Source organism: Neopsephotus bourkii, unplaced genomic scaffold, assembly GCF_033783945.1.
Source record: "Neopsephotus bourkii isolate Nb327-2 ecotype Australia unplaced genomic scaffold, CSIRO-AGI_Nbou_v1 NB_962, whole genome shotgun sequence".
Lineage (NCBI taxonomy): Eukaryota > Metazoa > Chordata > Aves > Psittaciformes > Psittacidae > Neopsephotus > Neopsephotus bourkii.
The window spans coordinates 3,759,279-3,775,304 of NW_026901456.1; the positions used below are offsets into that span (position 1 = coordinate 3,759,279).

General features: G+C 41.8%; 2 protein-coding genes across 4 annotated transcripts in view; one reads left to right on the top strand and one right to left on the bottom strand.

Annotated features, from left to right (window-relative positions):
- The window catches only part of IFNGR2 (interferon gamma receptor 2), a 147,483-nt gene that overhangs the window by 16,244 nt on the left and 115,213 nt on the right, over nucleotides 1–16,026 (top strand). The gene's annotated exons all lie outside the window — the stretch shown is intronic.
- Nucleotides 1–16,026, bottom strand: part of TMEM50B (transmembrane protein 50B) — a 32,930-nt gene that overhangs the window by 10,971 nt on the left and 5,933 nt on the right. For 2 of the 3 annotated variants that reach the window (XR_009726345.1, XM_061359109.1), the window contains exons 1-6: nucleotides 6,261–6,435; nucleotides 5,548–5,660; nucleotides 4,418–4,485; nucleotides 3,256–3,348; nucleotides 2,994–3,051; nucleotides 793–885 (exon numbers count right to left, since the gene is read on the bottom strand). Coding sequence is in view for 2 of the 3 variants with exons in the window: in XM_061359109.1 (XP_061215093.1) it covers nucleotides 840–885; nucleotides 2,994–3,051; nucleotides 3,256–3,348; nucleotides 4,418–4,485; nucleotides 5,548–5,660; nucleotides 6,261–6,359 (477 nt within the window). In the remaining variant the exon portion in view is untranslated. Of the gene's footprint in view, nucleotides 1–52; nucleotides 886–2,993; nucleotides 3,052–3,255; nucleotides 3,349–4,417; nucleotides 4,486–5,547; nucleotides 5,661–6,260; nucleotides 6,436–16,026 lie in introns of those variants that run through there. The other variant, XM_061359108.1, reaches the window with a different exon arrangement.

Sequence of the window (16,026 nt, forward strand, 5' to 3'; positions counted from 1 at the left end):
CCCCTGAAGAAAATTCTGCTAGCATAACTTTAAAGACGCTAGTCCGACTCACATAGTCTTTAAGTAGGACTGGCATCAGGGTGGTGGTTTTTATTCCAATACCAGTAAATACATTAAATACTAATTTGTATTTATTACACAAAACAGCATGAAATTAATTCCCAGGGCTGTGGTGCTACCAAATGTTGTTTGTGCTATAGCAATCAGAAGTCAAGAACATTTTCATTTGCCATGCGGAACCTGCTTGATGGAGGGCCTGGTTTAAAAATTCATAACCTTTTACAAAAAAATAGCTACTTTGTATTTTTCTGAACAGTTATATAAAATTCTTAAAATCAGCTTTTATCTCAGCATACAACAGAATTTCCTCTCATTAAAAGCAGGCTCAGCTGTGTCACTTCCATGCGCTGGCTACTCCTTCACATTACACCCGCAGCCCTTGCAGAATTGGCTTTGAGCTCCCCCATACATAAAAGTAATCACCCCTTTCACAGGGTACAGCCTTTATCCTGCTTGTTCACTAATGGTTCCCCTGAAGTCTCTAACACACATGAAGGTGTGGAAGATCAAGCCTCAGGGGTTGACAGAAACCCCTGTATCTGAATAAATAAGCCTGAAGGTTTCAGAAGGAAAGCCTGATGTTCCCTTTTTAAGATATATACAGTCATATGTACATATTCACATATCTGTCCTGTGAAAAGAGGGAGCTTATTACAGAAACTGTAATTTGCCTCAGTTCATTCAATTTAGAAAGCAAACCAAGAACAAATAAATGTAAATATATCTACATACATAGTACGACATAGCAACTGTGGAATAGAAATGCCATAGGCAGTAACTCATGCCCATAACTCTTCTGTTCTTCCAAACTTGTAGATCAGGGTACTAAAGGGAAAAAAAAAATAAAAATCACAAATACATAAGGTTGGAAAGTAATTTTAATAGTATCCTTAGACTCTTACACCATCTACACTGCAAATCAACATCCCCCCCGTAACCCTGACTTTTATTCATCTTGGTATCTGGGGTTTGTACTTTTACTCCATTTACTATGCCTTGCTAAAACTATAAGACGCAGCTGAAGAAACTGCTCCAATGAAGAACAGTAAAAGCAGCTGCTCTTCTGAAGGAAAAAAAGCCAAATTTAATTGATTCTAGGACCAATCCAGAATGTTACAGAGCAGCAACTCGCATCCTGGCATCTGCCAATCAGCTGAACCTAATGCATTATGCCAGGATAAAACATAACCTATTACATTTTTAGGAGCGAGTCAGAAAATACCCTGGGGTAGGTAAGCAAGATCCAAATTACATTTAGACTTCCAAAATTCCTTTTATAAGGTTGGATGCAATTACATATTGTCATAAATTAAAAACAAAGACCGCTGAGGGAACAAAGCCAAGCATGATTTCCTGATTGTTTCTTATACCATGAATTATTTCCCCTTATAGCCAAAGAGGTGGCAGAGTCACACTAAATCATAAGAGAATGAAGAGGGAGGTAAATGAGAACTACTGACCCTGAGAACAACAGTAACAAGTGATAGACACCTGGTCAATTAACCAGAGAACAACTAATACACAACGTTAAGTAAAAAACACTGGTGGGGTAACAACAAGGGCAGAAGCACGAGTCCTGACGGATACATGCAGTTCAAGGGATAAAAAAAAAAGCTTTTTTCTTTTTTTTTTTACTAAAAAGACTGTCATTTTGCAAGTTTGAGAAGACAAAAGGAAACAAATAAACCTAAAATACTTCTAGGTACAAAGTACACACTTTCAGAAGCAAAAAGCAGCTTCAGAAGTAAGTTCATCAAACTACTGAAATAAGACTAGAAGATTTCAGGCATGGTGAAACAATTCTCCAAAGCCTGCCTTCGGCACTATCCCATTTAAACTGTGTGCAAGACTACAAAAGAGGTTTGGGAACTGCTGTTTTCTGCCAGAACACAACTGGTTTTCCAAACAGGGAAGCAAAGTGGAGTCAATCTAACTCGCCGCAAGACATTTGGTATGGTACTAAAAGAAAACTGTTAGCACCGTAATTCAAGTGGATAAGAGCTTGCAAAAGAACTTCGGCAGTGACTGATCTTGGAACTTACACTATTTAATGCTTTGTCTTTTATTAAATAATAAAATCCATGGATTAGAGAGTACAGGATATAAAAAGAGTTATTACAGATATAAATATTTCCGAAGTGCCACACACTATACTTACTGATACTAAGCCAAATAAAAGAAATTGATTTAAGTGTAATATTACAAAACATACCATCATACTCTTAGGAAAAAAATCTATAAAATCACTCTTAGTAACTGAAAGCTCATGCAGCAGAAACAAATTTAGGTGTATCGGTTGTCAGATGCCATTGGCATGAAACAATCAGGAAAAGGGCAATATGATCTCCCACCTAGTTCTGTTAGGATGTATGGCATGGTATTTGTAGTACAGAGATTAAAGCATTCTCGCCATTATCCTGACACTGACAGCATCTCATCTAGAATACTGTCTATATCCTTGGTCAGGCACATTATAGATCAAGAGCAAGCTGGACTAACAGGAACTTGAAGGAAATGAAGAGCCTCTCATGGGCTGAGAAGGGGCAAACAGAAACAGTGGTTCTGAGCACTGGAGCTAAGGGAGTAGAAAAAAGTAGCAGAGAAAAAAAAATGCAGCTTTTAAGAAACAGTTTGATCAGTTTATACACTGAATAATTTCACATCAGTTCTGTGTAATTATGTTGGTTTACCCAAGTGACCCAAGAGGTCCCTTTGGTTTACATGCCACCCCCGTCATGTTAAGGTCAGGGTGGGTAATGAACCGACAGACAGAGGGTCCTGCATTAAGAGCAGCAAACTCCACAATGTGTCAGGTCCAAGCCCAGAGTCAGCCTCCAGCTTTCAGAACTCATTTTCCAGGAGTACTAATGTCCATGGAAGCGGGTTAGGTCAGATACCCCTTGGAAGGAGTGATATGTGCCCAGGTAACTTACCTGAAAAATATCAACGCGTTCTGGAAAAACACTGCTAATCCAGGGTAAACATTAGTGTCTGCAAAGTCAGGAACAGAGGAAACAGTAAATTCTTTTGTACTGGAAGGTGTATTTAGATAGCTGCTCATAGCATCACTCTGACTACAAAACTAGATGGTATGGCTCTGACAAGAGCTCACCACGCACTTCCATTCTTCTGGATTTTCTGCCTTTTGGCTGACAGTAAAAGTACTTCTCTATATGTGAAAATAAACAAACTTACTCTGTGTTACATATGCTCCAAAAAGAATCCACATTGAAGCAATAAGTGAACCAAACATCAGCATAAAGCCAATGAAGAGCCAGACACGAGCACCTGCAGGAAATATTAAAACCCCTGAGAATTACATAGGTTATTATCTGTAGCAAGAGACAATCCAAGGTACTACTCTGCTATGACATATTATCTTGCTGGAGGCACAAAGGGGAAGTGTTAAACCCTGTATCAAGGACAAGATAAACCAAAATTAGCCTTCTCTAGTAGAACACATAGTAGCTGGATTCCCTTTATTTTAGTGAGGTAGACACAACTATCAGAAATTTCTTCTCACCTGTAGGCAATGCCTGTAACATCATTTAACACAACTTGGAATGGACTAATGACAACGTACTTTGCCAAAGCTATACTGTTTCTAAGGAAAAGATGGCATTCCAATGGGGTATGTAAAACAAACACTTCCTGTGCTTACTTCAGAGATATTTTCAGATGGGCAATGTCTGAAAATACCGACCATAGCTAGGCATTACTGCCTGAAAAAGGAAGATGATGCCATGGAAAATAATCAACCTGCTCACTTGTGGGAAAGGAAAAATACTTCTAGGCAAATATTCTCTCAAGCTGACTTAGGAATGACATGCAAAAAAAGCATCATATGCCAGTTCAAAGAAATCAGTAAATCCTACCAGATTTCTGGTCTGGCATTCTACAACTCACATGAAAACAGATGCTGGGATCCACATGGGAAATAGTAAGGGAATTAGGAATGAAAGCAGAGGGAGGACAGCAAGTCCACAGACACTACACAGTAGGTGACATACAAAGGAAACAGAATGTTTACAATACATTCTAAAATAAGACATTCTTACAGAATGTCTGCTCCATAGCCTGCCACAAAGCAGAGATTTATTTCTCCTAGCAGCTATACAGAATTTGCAGAGGAAACTTTAGGTATTTGAGATACACAGAAGTTGAATTTTTCTAAGTTTAGCTTTCTAACAATGACAGTACTTATCTCCAAGTGTTAATTTTGTAAAGAAATGAACTTCTGTGAAGTTCTCTCCTACTCCTTAACTTCTATGAGTTCTTTAAACACCGATTAGAAAAAAAACACCAACACCTAAGTAATCAGTTTTTCAACTTAGCATGACTTTTAGAGTTGTTTTACCTGTTCTTCCTAAACATCCATCACTGTAGCTGTCTCCTCTCACCTGTGCATTTGATACAGCATTTATCCTAGGAACAAAGAAAGTGTATACACTTCAGATTATTAGAAAATCGATTTAAAGCTGTAAGTAAAAAGCTGGCTTTTTTTAAGATGCAACAGATTCTGGGAAAATGATTTGTTGTTCTCTGTAGTCACGTATTATTCCTTAACTGAAGGATTCCAACTGTATTTCAAGCAAACCCTGTATTTGTTCCTAAGTTTTACATCAATTTTTATATTAACAAACAGGTAAGATGACAGAATCGCCCTTTTTAGTGACTGTAATACTCCTGGTCACTTTCTGGCTGTTCAAGTTTTAAAACTATCTAAAGCCACTTCACAGGAATAATAACAGTCAATAACAGAGTGCTCTCATGATTCTGATGTAAGTTGCTTTCCTTCACAATGAATACCATAAGTTTTCAAGTGAGAGACACCCTTTAAGGAGGGACAATACATTTTCTTAAAGCAAGTTAAATGCTGAGGGAAAAAAAAACCAAAACACGAGAAACTTTCAGACCCCAAGTGTTAAGAAGGTCTTGCATACTCAAATGCGTCTTTTTCTCACCATCACTCCAGGATTCGATAAAAGCTATTACTTCAAGCTTGCCACATTTACATTTTTATAACAACACTAGCTGTAATACTACCTCTCCCATTTGAGGAAGTTTTGGGCCAGAGAAAGCTGTAAAAATTATTTAAAATTAGGGGCAAATGCAGTCAAATGTTTTATATTGAAGTAAGCAACTGGGACAGCATTACATAATCTCTGATCTAGGAATCTAAACACTTATTATAGAAAGCCACTCCATAAGGTCTGCTTTCTTACGTTCAGCTGAAGTGCACAGGAAAAGGAGGTGACCCTAAACAGATGGGGGTGCAGACAGAACAATGAATAAACAGACCATAATCAGAAACAAAGGCCAGAGGTAAAATAAAAAAGGCCTTTACACCGCCATGCAAAAAGGTACAAGATTACTCATAAGTCATTTACAGCCAAGTGATTCAAAGTTTTATCATATACCACATTGTCTAGTAAAAAATGTGTTTAACAGCTCATGTTTATAAGAACTCCCTTTCTACACACTTACATGAAAAAAGCTAGCGTTGAAAACACCCCACAAGTATGGAACGCATGGTTCATTTGTTCTGGCTTAGGGTAAACTACTGCAGCATCTATCATTATCCACCAGCCTGTGAAAAACTAGAAATAAGATAGATCAGTATCACAAGGCTGAAAGGGTACAGAGACACACTGAGAAAACATGGCAAAGGTTCACGCATACCATTGGCTTAACTATCGTTCAACAAGTACAAACTACTCTAGCAAGTTATTAGCTTTATGATGGACTCTAAATCTGTTTGATATGCAGTTTCTACATAAAACTTACCATCTTCAGAGAAGCATTTGGTCACATTTGCTACTCAAATTAAGTATCACTGTTTGTTTTAACTCCCTGAACAGCTTTAAAAACAGTAATTCAAACTATAAACACATGAGATGCAAACCATATGTAACACTGGTGTTCTAACATACGGAATTATGCAAAAAATGCAGTAGGAATGTCAATCTGCACTAAGGAAGAGTGCAGAAATGGTACATCATTATCAGACAAAATGCAAAGTTATGAGACTTGTAAAAAGGCTTTTCAATAATTGCACTTAAAAAAGATATTAAAGACATACATGGGACTGACACGGAGTTAACAGTGGAACTGCACAAAACTTGAAACAAAAATGTAACTGTTTGTCATAGTTCCAAATTTGTCCACACAGATTTCATTCGTCTCCTCTCAAAACTTACCAATACACCAGCAACTATTGAAGCAATAGTATTTCTTCTTTCACTCCAGTCAATACACTCACATTCTGGCCAGCGGAAGTTGTCTAGGAATCCTGCCATCTCTCAAAGATCAGATTGCTCTTCTTATTCTGTACTTACACATTAATTTTTCCATTAACAGCTTTGTTCTCAAGACCTGAAACACAGCCAAAGATGCATTTAATACGAAGCAGCAAAACCTTGAGATGTTTGACAACTCTCATGAGCAATTTCTGCAATACCTGGGTTGGTTGTTTTTACAGAATTAAGTATCCCGTTTTCCTCCATGGATTCTATATTGAGCTACATTTAAAAAAACCAAAACAACCTACCCTACAAACAGAATTGCAAGTGAAGATCATCACACAACACAAAAAATTAGGCATTATGTATATATATATCATCATATTTGAAATGGAAAAGAAATTTAATAGAATACACTGCTCAAATTAAACACAAGAACAAATGCAAGCAAAGAAAAATAGCAAAACAGCAACTATTTCAATCTAAGTTTCATCTTCAAACCATAATGTTGTCCCTGGCATTGTAAGTTCAAAACAGTAAGTACATACAACAGGGCTTCCTATGTAGACCAGAAAATGATCTTTGAATCAGGCCACGGAACCTTGTGTAAGATACCCGTATTTTCAGTCTCCAAATCAGATAGCTAATACAGTGCTCTTCTGACAAAGGGAAAAAGGGATCAATGCAGCGAATCAACAAATACCTAGGATAAAGAATGTCCCACTTCACAGAGGCAGTATCACACAGAACTTTAAATGCAGGAAGAGAGAAGCACAGTTAATTATAGAATAGAATAGAATAGAATAGAATAGAATAGAATAGAATCATAGAATAGTTAGGGTTGGAAAGGACCTTAAGATCATCAAGTTCCAACCCCCCCTGCCATGGGCAGGGACACCTCGCCCTAAACCATATTACCCAAGGCCTCATCCAACCTGGCCTTGAACACTGCCAGGGATGGAGCATTCACAACCTCCCTGGACAACCCATTCCAGTGCCTCACCACCCTAACAGGAAAAAAATTCCTCCTTATATCCAATCTAAACTTCCTCTGTTGAAGTTTTAACCCGTTACCCCTGTTCTGTCACTACAGTCCCTAATGAAGAGTCCACCCCCAGCATCCCTATAGCCCCCCTTCAGATACTGGAAGGCTGCTATGAGGTCTCCACGCAGCCTTCTCTTCTCCAGGTTGAACAGCCCCAACTTTCTCAGCCGATCTTCATATGGGAGGTGCTCCAGTCCCCTATCATTCTCGTGGCCCTCCTCTGGACTTGTTCCAACAGATTCGTGTTACAAAGTGCCTGAAATAAGACAGTTCTCAATTTGGTGAGACAGCAGCTGTAAAAGATTCTGCATTGCACTGTGTCTGTTCTCACACTGCAAGATAATTGACACATATAGCTTGTCAGAAATTAAGAGTATTTTGGTTTTCTATTCAGTATTTGCATTTATCTAATTATTTATTAGTGACTCACAGCCACTCTTAATGCTGTTCTGTTTTATATTGTCAGCTTCCGTGTTTTTCCAACCTGCCGTAAGTAATTTCAAGATACTTGTTAGAGGCTAACAGACACATGCCCTTTATGATTATGTTACAGGACAGACTGATGTAGAACTTTTTTCTCATTAATAATTACAAGTCTACACCAAGAAGTGAAATAAATACATAGAGTTTGCCTGTGTCGTGGGTTAAGCCCAGCTAGCAACTAAGTACCACCTCCTCCCTCCCTCCCTCCAGTGGGATGGGAAAGAGAATCAGAAAAAAGGTAAAACCTGGAGTTCAGATATGAACAGTTTAAAATAAAAGTAAAATGTAGTAATACTACTACCAGTAGTGAATAAAGAGAGGAAGGAAAAACAAGTGATGTACAGTACAATTGCTCACCTCCGGCTGACTGATGCTCAGCCCGTTCCCAAGAAGCAACTGGCACCCCCAGCCAACTCCCCCCAGTTTATATACTGGGCATGACATGCTGTGGTATGGAATACCCCTTTGGCTAGTTTTGGTGAGGTGTCCTGTTTCTGCTCCCTCCTAGCTTCCTGTGCCCCTCCTCACTGGCAGAGCATGAAACTGGAAAGTCCTTGATCAGGGCAAGTGCTACTCAGCAACAATTAAAACATCAGTGTGTTATCAGCACTGTTCTCATACTAAAGCCAAAACACAGCACTGCACCAGCTACTAGGAAGAAAATTAACTCTATCTCAGCCAAAAGCAGGGCAGCTTACACTGCAAACACAGGCCACCTCCTGTTAATAAGATTAAAAACTTTGTCCTGCTAAATCTAGTCCCAGAAATCCATCCATAATTATGATGCTTCCTTAAAGCATTAAAATCAACCACTCAATTCCAAAATCACTTTTACTTTTGTACAGTACCTGGGCTCAACCATGTGTTTATTTTCTCAGACTATACTTTTCCCTAGCAATTTTCAGATCCCTGTTCCTCCTATGACTTTCACACACAACTGCCCCACTGTGCTGCTCCAGATTTACGACTGCTCCTACAGCCCTCCCTTCTCTTCCACTCTTAAAATGGCTCCATCTGTACTTTCTTGTTCCTCTTCAAATGTGAATGTGTCTCTTCCTCATCCTGCAGTAATCCCTCCTTTCCCTGCCAGCTCATGGTTTCCACTGTTGTCACCACCACATGGTGCAGCTGGCCACAGGTAGAAGTAAATACACAAGCATGCTGTGCTATTTCTTCTCCCCACTGGACACAATGATGGTTATGTCAAACCTACAGAAGTCATTACCTTGACTGTAAATACACTTTCAGGCATCTTCAGAGTAATTGAAGCTGTATTTCTTCAAAGCTCTATTTTCCTTTGGATTTTTTTCCCATAAAGGACCATATAAATAGTATTAACAGCTAAATGTAATCATCTCCTTCAAAGAGAACATAAAGTACTGTAATTCAGAAAGAGGGTGAAAAAAAAGACTGGAAAAATATTTCAGATATGTCAAAAAGAAATCATTTTTCACCCTCTCCGTGGATGCCCCCAGAGGTACCTCAACAGGCTGGAGAAATGTGCTGACAGGAACCATGTGAAGTTCAGCATGGGGAAGTGCCAAGTCTTGCACCCAAACCACCCCATTTGCCAGTACATGCTGGGGGCCACCCTGCTAGAAAGCAGCTTGGCAGAAAAGGACCTGGGGGTCCTGGCTGACACCAAGTTGAACCAGAGCCAACAATGTGCCTTATAGCAACGAGATGAATGGTATCCTGAGCTGCATTAGGCACTGCCAGCAGGTGGAGGGAGCTGATCCTTCCCCTCTGCTCAGCACTGATGAGGCCACAGCTGAAGTGCTGTGTCCAGTTCCGGGCTCCCAGTACAAAAGAGACATGGAAGTGCTGGAGAGAGTTCAACAAAGGGCCACAGAGATGATAAAGGGACTGGAGCATTTCTCCTATGAGGAAAGGGCTGGGAAAGCTAGGACTGTTCTGCCTGGAGAAGGCTCAGAGGGATTTTATCCATGTCCATGAACACCTAAAGGAAGGGCTCTCTTCAGTGGTGCCCAGTGGTGGGACCAGGGGTACGTGGCACAAACTGAAACACGGGAAATTCACTCTGAACATCAGGAAACACTGTCTGTCTGTGGGGGTGACTGAGCACTGGCACAGGCTGCACAGCGAGGTTGTGGAATCCCCATCCTTGGAGATACTCAAAAGCTTTCTGGACACAGTCCTGGGCAACTGACTCAGGGTGGCCCTGCTTGACAGGGCTGGTGGACAAGATGCCCTCCTGAGCTGCCTTCCAACCTCAACCTTCCTGTGACACTGAACTAGCCTGTTAAATTACTGGATGACTTAATGAAAGAAACCTTCTTACTTCTACAAAACTGTTCTAGTTCTAAAAGGCTGAAACAAAATGAAAAACAAACCCAAAACCAACAACATTCCCTTTTTTATGATTTAAAGGGGACGTATAATTTTTTTCGTCAGCTAATATAATTAAGTCAACTTCCAAACCAAAAACGAACTAGCATTTATTCTAGCAAAACTCTTTCAACCTTGCAGTCAGCTCCGGGGAGACCTTATTGCAGCCTTTCAATATATAAAAGGTGCTTATGAGAAAATTGAGATTTTTTTTACCAGGGCCTGTACTGACAGGACAAGGAGCAACTGTTTAAAACTGAAAGAAATGGCTTTAGATTAGATTATTAGGAAGAAGTTATTTACTACAGGGGTGGTAAGACACTGGAACAAGTCGCCCAGAGAAGCTGTGGCTGCCCCATCCCTGGCAGTGTTCAAGGCCAGGCTGGAGAGGGCTTTGAGCAACCTGGTCTAGTGGAAGGTGTCCTTACCTAGGTGATCTTAGGATTCTTTTGAACTCAAACCAGTCTATGACTCTATGGTGATGTTCCATATATATGTAGTTCTCAACACCCACAGAAAAAAAAAGGAAAAAAATAACCTATATTTCAACTGTGAAAGGCCAGTGACATATTGAAGCTGAGTCTCCACCAAGACCACAAGAGCTAGGCTAAAGTTTATCCTCATATGGGTTTATATGGATACATGCACAGGTTTTAGCCCAATTATATCTTACTACACAGACAGAAAACCCTGATGAAGACAGACACTTTCAGCTGGAGTTTCTTACCTGAATAAAGCACAAAACTCGCTCTCTTGTTTCAACTTTTACACACACATACTTCACGGCAAGGGAACAGGTAAAACCCCTGACATTAGCTGTCCTTCAACGCCCTTCCTACAATCTGTCTCCTCCCCTTTTCCAAGGGCAGACAGGTTCTCCCACTGTTCTCAGGAAGCATGTCTCACTTATGTTGAATAAACAGAAATACAAGAACACTTGAAGAACAAACTGGTGACTGAAGACAGCTATACTCACTGCAAAAATAACACACTGTGGATACTAGTGCTCAGGTTAAAACAACTACTATATTATTAAGGCAAATGAAGTTAAATGAAAACACAAGAACTGGAAGTATGTCTCTCTCTCCCAGAATGAATAGATACCACTTGAACAAAATATTAAAAGCAGCTGCAAGAAAATACAAAAAGTCTGCTAGAAACAGACTGTCTTAAGCTGCACAAAGGCCCTGAAAACCCATCAGGTTAGTGAAGAAAGGAACCTCCTAAGAAAAAAAGTAAAAAATAGAGTGAAGAGAGAAATCTAAAGTTAATAAGAAAAGCTTATTTTCCTTGAAGAAGATGACAGCATCTTCCACAAGTACTAAACCAGAACATGCTTTAAGCCATATGCTTTCCCCATATGAGTGTATTATGATATTTGGTGACTGGTCACTGTAAGGAGCTTATATGAACATTTCTATTAAGTCCACTAATTTTTTTAAGGGGGATCTTTAGACCACTAACTCATTTAAGTCATTACGCATGGTTTTGCTTTCAGTTTCCCACACCTCTATGCTATATTGGCTAGTTTTTAAGTATCACAGGAAGAGGGGAAGAAAGGAACTTTTAAATGAACTTACACAAAAATGAGGCTCTGTGTCAAAATTATTAAACAAGTAATCACCTTACATCAATCTGTGATGCTCAGCCATAGAGCACTGTGGCTGCTGTCTACAGCAAGCATTCTTTAAGAATAGTATTAAAGTTTGAAGACTTGAGCAAGGCAGAAATAAAGATCAATTCTGCAATTATCCACAGGCCTATTTTTGCTCGTAAGTATATACTAAGTGCATCGATATTTCTTTAATGGGCTCAAGTCATGACGGGGCAGTATGAGGTGGAACCCCAAAGATGCAATCAAAGTCCTGACAGTAACTGTTACGCTGAGGGCAGCACTACTTAAGACAAAAAATAAGTCATTTTATAAAGATTTCCTCTTCACACTTCAAACTTTCCCTTTCGGCGCCGCCGCTCCCTTTCCCAGGCGGGGTTAATGGCACCTCGCGGGACACCCGACCGCGTCCCTGCAGCGGCCGGGCCCCGCTGCCCCCCAGGGAGAGCCAGGCCCGTGACTTCCTGCGGCTGCGGCCGCGCTATGGTGAAAGGTCTAGGCCCCACCGTGAGGGGACGGCAAGCGCGGACGGCCACCCCCCTCACCCAGCCCGGGCCGCGCCAAGCCGAGCCTCTTCGCTCTGCTCCAGCCCAACATCTTGGGCAGCGAGCGAGCCGCGGGCACCGCGACGGGCCGAACGGGGCCGCCTCGGGCGATGGTGGAGGAGGGAAGAGCCGCTGCTGCTCCCCACGGAGCAGGGGGCACCCGGGCGGGCGAGGGCCGTTGGAAGCAAGCGGGAGCGCGCTGCCGGCGGAGGGTGTCCCACGCTACCCTCCTGCAAACACCTTTCCCCCGCTACCGCTCCCTGCAGCACCTCCAGCGGCCCCATCCGGCTGCCTCGGCCGCTAGCTGTCCCCCTCCCCGCCTTCGGCGCCAGCCGAGCGGCACGAAAACAACGACCGCACGTACCCCGTCCTGGCCGAGAGACTCTTCCGCCTGCGGGGAGCGCGGCCGCGGGGGGTGAGGGACCAGCGACAGACGCAGCCCACCGCCAATCGCAACCCAGCGCTGCGCGTCACCAGAGGCTGGGTGAGGACGGGGCGCCACGATTGGCCGACGCTGCTGCCCGCCCCAGCGACCGGAGCGACAGGAGTCAGGAGGGGCCGGCGTAGGCCCCGCCCCTTTTGTTCCTGGGCGGAGAAGCCGCTGTCGCCTCTCCCTCTGCTAAGTGGTCCCCACCGCCTCCCTTTGGGCCTTGGGTACCAGCTCAGGTGCCCACAGCCATTTCCCAAACCACCTGTGAGCCAGGCTGGAAGGGGCTTTGACCAACCCGGTCGAGCTGAAGGTGTCCCCGACCATGGCAGGAGTGTGGAACTAGACAACCTCTAAGGTCCCTTCCAATCCAAGCCAGCCTGTAATTCTATTTCTATGTCATTTTCTACTGTTCCAAAGGTAAAGTACAATGTCCTCATCTTAATGTTTTCCAAGCACCTCCCATAAAGGAATATATAAACTTCACTACGAAACACCATTGTGGCTTACCCGTAGGCTGAGCTTAATAAAACCAAGCAGAATTAATAATCAGTTCTGAGTTCCTCTTTCAGCTGTCCAGGAAGAAGTATCTGAATTCTTCCGTTCCAACTTCATGGCATTTCCCAAACACAGTCAGGGCAGTAACTGCACCACTGCTATGCCACCTACATCAGCAACCTGCTGATGCCAACATCCTTGCTCCTCATATTCCCAATTCCCCCGTACAATAAGTGAACAGGATTTGGGGGCGAAACAGCAGGGTGCCTTGCCCCCCAGCACCCCTCCATATCTGCCATGGCTGGGCAGAGCCAAGAGTGTTTCTACATGTTGCAGTTGCACAACAGATGTGAATAGATGTCTGCTTTTGCAGCATGTTTCTGAACATGCCCAAAACATATCAACCCAAAATTTTTGACTCAATGAATTCCCTTTGATACTGAACTAAAACAAGTATGGACAAGGCTACCAGGATTCTCATGATAAGGAAGGCATGTAATGAGGACCATGTGTAGGCCTTCCTCCTGTTGGTAAAGGCTTAAGAAACAAGAAAACAGTTGCAAAAGAAAACAACGCAAGGAGCATCTCAGGGTCCTAAATTAGGCCAAACAAGAAAAATTGATAAGACAAATTACATATTCCAATGTCCTTAACCATCGGATTTCCATAAAAGGGTAAAATGGGGGGGGAGGGGGAATTTCTCTCCAACCACTACGACCCTCAAAGACCACTACTCAAATTTACAGTGTCTGCACTGCAGCCCTGTCTACCCGAACTACAATATGCAATGATTAACAAGAATTGGGCAGGCATTTCATAGAATTACGATTACTATGTATATAACAAAGGCAAGTAAACTGCCTCTTCTCAGCGCGCATGATAGGCAGAGATATTCCCTATGCACCCCAGTAACAAAGTAATAATTACCCATAATAAAGTTTTGTCAGCTTTCTAACCTGTCATTCTGGTTGAAGAGGTTATTTTCCTAGATTTTGGTGACACCTTCATCCTTCCCACATGTGGGATTCAGTTCTCTTTTCCTGTCTTTCTGGCCTATTTCTTGCCAAAGCATCAGAAAAAGAGCTTTACCAGCACCAGAGATACCTTAAGAAAGACACATCTTCTTGTAAAATACAGACTGTTGCCTATTATAAAAGATTTGATATCAAGATTTTAAAGATACTAAGGGGGAATGCTGCAATTGAATTAAGTATCAAAATTAGGAAAGTGCTTAGTTTGAAAATTCACACTCTGGTAAGATAAAAAACCCCACAGAATCAATCTGAAAAGCCAGAAGTAGAAACTGAAGAGTGGAAAAGGATAAACAAAAACAAACAAAAAAAAAGAATGCCTTTCAGGAATATTGCTCAAGAACAATGAGCAGCAATACAGGGCACTAAATAAAGGAGCACTGTGAGAAAGGCAATGCAAAATAAAGATACAACCAAATGGCAACAGAATAGTCAGTTCCTTGTTAAAAGACAGTTAAGCTGTGGCTCCCTAAAATCCCATTCAAAAGTTGGAAGTCTTACTCAAAGCCTTCTACTCTTATCAGTCCCCCTCCTTTTTTCCTTCATCTGTATGTGCTCACTGTGTTCCACCAAGTCTGGAGCAGAGTCCCTGTCTTAGCAGAGAAGAGGGTATCAATTGCAAAATGGGTCAGTGTGAACAGTTGTTTCTCACTCATGATGCTTAGCACCCTACCACGAAGATAAAGTTCGTAACAAAACTCTTGCCTTGCTGTTCATCAAAAAGAACCACGTACGCCCCAGCTTCTTTCCCTGATACTACATGTACCACCATCTTCCCACCCTCACGTGGAAGCACGATATGCTAACCTCCTTTCTCCTTTTCAGGCCCTTCCTATCATCTCCCATCACCTCCCACCCTGCCACGCGTACAGACACACATTTGTTTTCTTTACAGCTGTGGGAAGGTAGTGTGGCGGCCACATCCAGGCAGACAGAACTGGTAGGGAAGTAACTTCAAGGGGGACACCACACATCCCCTTCTCCCTCACAGCAGCAGTTTTTCCCACTAAGAATATTTACCGCTTGTCTTTCTTACAGCACGCCCTGCTCTTGCTTCTCATGACTTTTACTTCTCTCCTCAGAGCCTTCTCTGTAACTCTGTGTGTATCCTGAGAGCCACTATTACCCTGAAATAGAAACATATTCAGCAGGCCTCAACATTTACAGCATATATAGAAACTCTTGGGTTTACAAGACAGCCTGAGATGTTACTTCAGATAGCCTACAGCTCTACGTCTTCCCTTTTATTGGAAAACACTAACATGTACAATTGTACAGCTTGCTGATAGCGCATGAAAGAGCCATCAGATTGTTGGGCAGAGTTCTCACCCTGAGAAAACCTGATACCTCAATTAATATATCCCAATAATAAATATTTTTTCTTGATACTAAGATGTCATCTAGCTAAGCCTTTCAAGCCACAAGGTATATGGCAATCAGACCAACACATAGAGAGTTCTGGGAATAAGCAACATGTATTCATGTCTGGAATCAACAATGATTTCATTCTTTTGAGGTCAGCAATAAGGTAACTGTTATCAAATTCAAATTAACAGTCTAGCGTCAAACAGAAAAATTACTTCTGAGGGCCATACTCTCCTGGGATTTTCTATTTCATATGCAGTACTTGCTATTACTTGTTCTAGATGTACTGGCTAAGTACTGCTTTTAGGATTTTGTGAGCTCAGAGCAATAAAAAATAGACAGCCCTGCAAAAATACACTTCTCCACGCA